Below are 8,137 nucleotides of genomic sequence, written 5' to 3' on the forward strand. Positions count from 1 at the left end.
GGGAGCAGTTGGAATCTCGCATGGAAAACATCCACAAAGCACCCATTAGAGGTCTGCAGTGCAGGTTAAGGGATTCGAGTGTAGAATTATTGGGGGGTATTTAATCTGCTTATTTGTGCTGCATCATGGGATCTGAAAGGTGTTGTCAGCAAGCAAACCAATGACTCCTAGATTCATGGCTGCAGAGGAGGAATATGAAAGATACCCTGACTGAGGAGGCACTGGCAGAGATGGGTGAGGTCACCATCTGACCACCCACTGCCTGGGTCACTGGGCCATCTATGGTTCCACTGCTAGGGTTTGTCTCCCAAACAAGTGTCTCATGTCCTCCAGAAATGGCCCTTCTTTCCTCTGCAGACCAGTCCATTCTGTCAACAGCAGCTGTCAACAACTTAGAACAGACTAAGTTCTGCAGTACTCTCTTTCGCAGATGTGAAACCTCCATATCTCCTTGGACTGCAGCACTTATCAGTCCCAGAGAGTAGAGCCAATAATTGGGGATGGTGAGAGTTGTAGCCCAATCACATCTGGTTCTCCATCCCTTTCTGAGCTAGTCCTTCTGTGGCTGCTTGCTTTCTGCTGCTGCACACAGTGATGCACTGCGGACTGAAAACAATCCTCTCACCTGTGCAAAGAGAGACATTTATTCACCATGCCTCCTCCACCAGCCGCTGCAGCACAAGGAAATGCCAGGAATTTTCTATACAGTCAATACTTGGTTCTTCAGAGGAAGGGGGGGAGGTCAGTATTAGGATTACAGTTATAAATTTGATATTTTACACTACAATTCTTGATGCTTTCATTGGGAACAGCCCTTCAGGAGCTCACTTTCCCCCAAGTCTGTGGTGTTTTCCTCAGTTCATCCATTTAAATGTATTTTGCCAGGTACTTTGTGAAGAAAGGTATTTCCTGTAACGAAAAACACAGGCATCAGTAGCTTACACTTCAGCATAATAGAAAGCAAACTGGCCTTGCCCACTGATGAGAGAAGAGTATAGCTACTCCATCACCACCTTGGACATCTAAAGTGGGTTTTACCCCCTCCTGGGCTGTGTGGGCTCCTTGACTTGCTCTGCTGGGATTCCGATTCAGAGGATGAACCAGAGGAATCCCAGCCTGCACAGGAGTCCCCGCCTCCAGGGCCGGCTGAACTGGGGCAGGGCCTTGATTCTGAGGCGCCTGCACCTGTGCCGGATCCTCAGGAGCAGGCACCAGGTGAATCCACTCTGGCTCCAGATGTGGTTGAGGACTCATTGCCTACAGGTGAGTCTCCCCCTGGGCCCAGTAACCCTTCAGCCTCTCCTGAACTGCAGAGGCTCAGGGCAGAGAGGTGAAGGGAACTGGTTTCTCCCAGGAGGAGTGCTCACCTTAAGGCCAGGAGAGGCGGGTCTCCTGGGGGCCTGGACCGCCCCTGGCCTCAGAGAAGATAAAGGCCAGTCAGTCCGGTCCCAGGTTGCGGAAGCAACGTTGTTGTTGAGTACCTGCTCCTACCCGGACCCAGACCTGACCTTCCAGTGTTCCTGTTCCCCGCCCGGCTTCCTGCTTCTGACCTTCCAGTGTTCCTGTTCCTGCCCGGCCTCCTGCTTCGGACCTCGCCTCGCTCCTTGTGACCTGTTTCCAGGCTAGTGACTCAGGACTGAACTTGGACTACGATAACGGTAACCTTCCTCCCGGGACCAGCACATTATGGAAGGAAGCGACATGATCTCATCTTTTTAGTAAGTCAGCTAATGTTAGAAGGATGACAGCCACCCTTCTGAGGCCTTCAGGTAAATAAAAGGTAAAAGGACCCCTGACCATTAGGTCCAGTCGCAGACGACTCTGGGGTTGCGGCGCTCATCTCGCTTTATTGGCCAAGGGAGCCGGCGTACAGCTTCTGGGTCATGTGGCCAACATGACTAAGCCACTTCTGGCAAACCAGAGCAGTGCACGGAAATGCCGTTTACCTTCCCACCAGAGTGGTACCTATTTATCTACTTGCACTTGACATGCTTTCGAACTGCTAGGTTGGCAGGAGCTGGGACCAAGCAATGGGAGCTCACCCTGTTGCAGGGATTTGAACCACCAACCTTCTGATCGGCAAGCCCTAGGCTCTGTGGTTTAGACCACAGCGCCACCCGTGTCCCCTTCAGGTAAATAGATGACATCAAATTGTTGCACTGAAATGGGGTTTATTACATTAAGACCTCTCTGGTAGTGAACCTACCTAGACCAGAGAGTGATGAGCAACAATGATCTGGTGATCCCTGAGATCAGGCACCTGGGTGGGGTTCAGGACCTTGGAGAGCTCTCTAGCCCAAGCGGGAGATGTTGTGCAACAAAGCCAAACTGCATTAAAAGGAGAGGGGTTCTGGTACCAGCCCACAAGAAATAGCTGGAGGAACCTAGGAAGCACTGGCTCTGCCCACCTGATAAACTTGGAAGAGGCAAGGATTTGGCATGATAGTCAAATCCCCGCTCCGGGATGCAATTAAATCCCAGTGTCAGAAAAGGGGAGGGAGTTCCCCAGAGCTATCTCTACCACCACTGGTGCCAGCAGGATCCTTGCCATGCTGGTCTGCTCCCTACAGTAGGAGGAGGACCAAGGGAAACACATTGAGAAGGCGTTAATAAATAAAATACAGACACCGACTTTATTCCTTTCCTACAAATTCCTTACGTAGTTTCCTCTGATGGCTGCAGTGCATCGCACAAGTGTTTGCAACCACTGCTTTTTTTCTGGAGGGACGCAGGGTACACGTACCCCTAAACATTCTGTGAATCTCTGTACTTTTGTCCATTTACTGTATTTATTTTCCTTGATTTGAACTATAAAATGGTGATTTTCTTGAGTAAAAATGAGAGTACAGTGGTACCTCAGGTTACATACACTTCAGGTTACACACGCTTCAGGTTACAGACTCCGCTAACCCAGAAATATTACCTTGGGTTAAGAACTTTGCTTCAGGATGAGAACAGAAATTGCGCGGTGGTGGCAGTGGGAGGCCCCATTAGCTAAAGTGGTGCTTCAGGTTAAGAACAGTTTCAGGTTAAGAACAGACCTCCAGAACGAATTAAGTTCTTAACCCAAGGTACCACTGTACTCCTAAACACTTTTAAAGGGGGGAAAAACACTGTCTGCGACACACAATGGTCTGAGCACAGTTAACTAACTCAAACATGGACCACATTTCACAGGCAGTCCTGTTTCCAAAATGAGACTAGAATTAGTTGACTCTGCCTGCCATTGGCTCTGGCTCCACCTGGTGCAGCAATCAAATTGCTAGCACATTTGCAAAGCTAGGCAGGGTCAGGTATGGCTTCAAAATGGATTGGGGGACCACGTGTTGAGGTTCATGCATTGCAGGGGTTGGAGTAAATGACCCTCAGGGTCCCTTCCAACTCTAACATACTATGATGCTATCACTGGCTCTACTGTCAGCCGCCTAGTCTTCTGTGCCACCAGTCCCACTGGGCACTAGCCACCACATTCATTCCCTTCCGGACATCTAGAGAGGATGGTGCTCACCTGGTCATTGGGATCACGCTTCCCTCGGTTCTCCTCCAGCAGCTTCTCTTGCAGAAGCATTTTAAGAAGTTCGCTCATCATCAGGTCTTTCATCCCCTCTCTGAAAGCCTTGGGGGTGCTGTTGGTCTCTGAACTTTCTGAGAATGCAGACTGGACATGAGGAGAGCTTAGCATACTCTTCTTCCCCATGAAATGCCCTGAAATGACACCAATTCTGGTCAGTACAGTGCTGGCCCAATTTTATTTTAATTTTTTTTGAAGGAGAGCTTTTGTGCACGATGGTTTGAGGGGTCTCACCACAGCCACATCCTCTTCCTTGCTGCTGTTGTCGGCCCATTGACTTGTTTTCTTCATTTGGGCTCAAACAGGGGTATGGGAGTACCTAGGGTTCATCAAGCTGGGCCCTGCCAAAGGCACATGCCCAGGGTGTGTATGCAAAAATCATGCCTCTCCATTTTGCCTTAGAGTGGGGGCCATCCTTACCAGGGTGCCAGGGATGGAGGCACGCCGACACAGTTCCTTGTCAAGGGCACAAGGAAGCCTAGATACACCTCTGAAGAGGGAGAATGGAACCAAGTGCCTAGAAATCTGCAAAGGACAACTCCACGCAATAACATTTTATTGCAGATCCCACCTTTTATTATATGCTATTGAAAATGGATTTTGTTGGATATCATGCGTGTGCTCTTTAAAAACAAATGAATAAATAAATAGCCCTGCTTTTTTTAAAAAATCACCCCGTCTTTCCACTTTTCCAGGCAGCATGTGGCCATCTTCTTACCAGAATGCAAATTTTCAGAGGAAGGAAGCACTTTTAAGTAACAATCAAGGTGGAGATTTGGACTTCATGACCTGCCCTCTACCTCAATCGCCACACCATGGCAGCCCTGCAAGAGAAACTATGGGGTGTCGTAAGGCACTATACTGTCTCTGATGCTATTTAACATTGACATGAAGCCATCAGGAGCAGTGAGGAGGAGATCTGGAGCAAGATGTCATCAGTACACTGATGATACCCAACTCCCATTTCTCAGTAACATCTGAACTGGGAACGGCTGAGCAGGTGCAGGACCAATGTTGGTGTGCAGTGAATAATATTATTCCTGGTGAGGAATAATAAAGTCTGCATCCTGACAGGCTGGAGTCTCTAGAAAAGTGGTTTCCAGACCCAGGAAGTCTGCCTTGGGTTGAGATGCTGTCCCTGAAGCATTGGTGCTGTACCTGGATTCAGCTGCCTCTGGAAGTGCAAATAAAAAAATTCCTTCCAGTAGCACCTTAAAGACCAACTAAGTTAGTTCTTGGTATGAGCTTTCGTGTGCATGCACACTTCTTCAGTGTGCATGCACACGAAAGCTCATACCAAGAACTAACTTAGTTGGTCTTTAAGGTGCTACTGGAAGGAATTTTTTTATTTTGACTATGGCAGACCAACACGGCTACCTATCTGTATGTGGAAGTGCAGGTGCCCTTGGTGACTAAAGCACTTTCCCCCAACTTTGGCTTGTAGGACAGCTATGATTGTTTCTGGATCAGGACAGCTTGACCACAGTTGCCCATGCACTGGTAACCTGGAGACTGGATTCCTGTAATGCGCTTTGCGCAATTGAGGTTGGTCTGGAAGTTTCAGCTGGTGCCAAATGCAGCAGCCATGTTGCTTGAGGGGCCGAACTCCCACCATCATGTAACCCTTTGTGGGATTTGCACTGGCTGCGCACCTGCTACGAGGCCAAGTTCAAGGCTGGGTACTAGCTTGTAAGACCCTCTGCAGCTCAGGACCAGGTTACTCGATGGACTGCATTATCCCTTATATACGCAGCAGATTGCTGCCGTCTGTGGCAGAGCTTCTCCTACAAGTTCCAGAGTGGTTTGTATCCTGCTTGGTAGGATACTGCCCTGAGACCTGCAGGTATAGGGTGGCATATAAATCAAATCAAATCAAAATAAAATAAATACAGAACAGGGCAGTCTGTGTGGCTGCCGTTAGTCTGTGTAACAGCATTCCCATCAAGGCAAGCAGGCGCCCAATACCTGCACTTTCCAGAAACAACGGAAGACATTTTTGTTCCAACAGCTGGACAAACAGGTCTGTGCCATGGATATTTACTTCACAATACTTTTTAAAATTGATCTGTTATTTCCTGCATTGTTTTAAACTGTTTTTAGCTGTTCTCATTGCATTTTTGGGGGGCATCCCCTTGGGACATATGTGTGGAAGGTGATTAATAAACAAATTAATAAAGTTCCAAGCATCACCAGTGGTGAAATAATTGCTGCTCTGTTAATTTGTCCATCCTGGACAGAGACTGGATTTTCAACCTGATGACACGGGGAGCTGTCCCCTCTCCTGCTGCTGAAAGCATTGTTTTCTGACCCTCTGTGCCTGGCTTTCCAAACAACCCCACACGCAAATCAAACCCAGCGCTGCATTAAAGTCTTAAAAACAAAGCAAAACAGCAATGTATTGATCTGCCATTTAGTTAAAGGATACGGTGTTAAAATGCAGCACAAAAATCACCACTGCCACTGTAACTTTCAGCCACGGAATCACGGTTCTGCAGGGCACTGTTTAACCAAATCCCATACAATTTTCCTTCTCTCGCCCCACAGAGTGACCTACCGGCTTCTTGGTGGCAGGAAGTACCCCCAGGCTCACCTCATCCCACCCCCATTTCCACAGGTCCTTTAGACGACCCTTCCCCAAGCTGGTGCCCTCCAGACGTTTCAGACAGAGGGAATCCAAAGGAGCCCTCGATGATGGAAGGAACTGGGCACATAACTGATCTCGCAGCACAGATTCTACCCACCCTCCCCAAGCCCGCCCCATAACTTTATTATCTTTACACATATGAAAACATTAAACATTAAAAGCTTCCCGATACAGGGCTGCCTTCAGATGTCGTCTAAAAGACGGACCCAGGTAAGGAGCACAATTTTGCAGCCTCTGCTCCAGTCCTTCGTTGCCCCCCCCCCCACCCTCTCCAGACACACACGCAGCCTTTTTTCTGCCAGGATCTTTACTAACAGGCAAGCATTTCCCACCGTCTGCGTTGGGAAGCTGCCCCCTTGGCAGACCGCCCCCTCCAGCGCCGCAGGGAGACGCAGGGGTCGTACCTGTAGCCCAGAGGTTTTCCCGGAGCCGGATGGGTCCGCCGAGCGAGGGCGAGACAGAAAAAGTGGCGAAAAGGAGCAGATAAGCCAAGCTCCCCACTTGTAGGATCCTGCTGGCGAATCCTGCCGCCGCCATGGCTCTCTTTCTGGGCAGCGAGCGGACTTCGACGGACCGACGGGCGGACGCGACGCCCTTGTCTCGCCTCCTCTGACCACTAGGTGGCTCCTCTCCTCCAAGCCTCTTTCCTGGTCTTCGCCCCGCGTGCGCTCCTGCTGTTTAAATAGCCCAGCCGTCGGGGCGGGGACTGACGCGGGGGCAGCGTCACCTTAGCAGCGCTCGCCCAGGGAGGGGTCGCCCTGGAACTGCCTTATCACGATTTTGCGGCCCAGCGGGACACTTGGGTGCAGTGGCGTAGCGTGGGGGGTGCAGGGGGGCCGGCCGCACCGGGCGCAACACCTGGGGGTTAGGGTTAGGGGGCGCAAATCCACGGGTTAGCGGGCGCAAATTACTTGCCTTGCCCCGGGTGCTGACAACCCACGCTACGCCACTGCTTGGGTGCCCCCGGACGGTTTGGGGGAAGAAAAGAAGAAGGAATAGGGGCAAGCACGGCTCCCGGACCTATTTGGAACGCCAGGGTCAATCCTGAACCACCTGAAATAACAGAAAGGCAGTATCTCTGAGCACCTACAGAGTGCAGAGCGACTGGGTAGCCCTAGGAGACGGAAGGATGTGGTAAAAGCTGCCGTCAAATAAGCCAGGAGAGCTTTCTCTACAATTGCCAGCGAGACAGAACCCAGACGAAAGCAGATGTCCTGCTGCACTGGCCGAGCAAAGCGGCTTCCTCAATTCTGGGCAGGAGGCCGCGCCCAGCCACTTTCCTCTAGTCAAGTCCCATTGAATCCAGCGAGGCTTGCTTCCGAGTATAACCACGTGTGCATGTCAGGGTCAATCAAATGATGGCCATTGCTTGCACACTGGCGGGGTTGGGGGGGTCAGGACCTTCCATGCCTGGGAGCCAGTTCCTAGGGGTTGAGGTCTCCCAAAGTTGATGGGCATCGCCGTTCAAATGTGATCGTCGATTATGCGGGGCAGGGCTTACCTTACCCCCCCACCCCCCAATATTTTATTCAAGTTGGCACCCCTGCTTCTATGCAATTGGGCCATTCCCACCTACCCATCACAAACCTGCACTTCCATCATTTTGAAAACTTTCAAGGGTTAAAAATAAAATTTGTAAAAAACAAACAGAAGCCTTCCTTTGGGGATTATAGGGGCAGAACTACCCGAAGTGTATAGAAATTTATTCATGTATGCGACTACAGCGGCAAAACTGTTACTTGCCCAAAAATGGAAAGAAGAAGAAGTCCCAGCAAAAGAAGAATGGATACAAAAACTTATGGAAGATGCAGAAATGGCGAAACTTATGGGGAAAATAAGAAATCAAGGTAACATGCTTTTTATAAAAGAATGGAAATGGTTTATGGAATATTTACAAACAAAATGTAAATAGGTAAGAACAT

The 8,137-nt window shown here is 49.8% G+C and overlaps 1 protein-coding gene across 1 annotated transcript; it reads right to left on the bottom strand.

Moving 5' to 3' along the window:
* Positions 1-670: 670 nt before the first annotated feature.
* On the bottom strand, positions 671-6,962 carry NMB (neuromedin B). The gene is made up of 3 exons (XM_082198917.1): positions 6,620-6,962; positions 3,509-3,705; positions 671-909 (listed from the first exon to the last, which is right to left on the bottom strand). Exons 1-3 carry the CDS (start codon positions 6,750-6,752, stop codon positions 868-870), a joined length of 372 nt encoding a protein of 123 aa, XP_082055043.1. The 5' UTR covers positions 6,753-6,962; the 3' UTR covers positions 671-867.
* Positions 6,963-8,137: the final 1,175 nt, after the last annotated feature.

This window comes from Podarcis vaucheri (assembly GCF_965113315.1).
Source record: "Podarcis vaucheri genome assembly, chromosome: 14".
Taxonomy (NCBI): Eukaryota; Metazoa; Chordata; class Lepidosauria; order Squamata; family Lacertidae; genus Podarcis; species Podarcis vaucheri.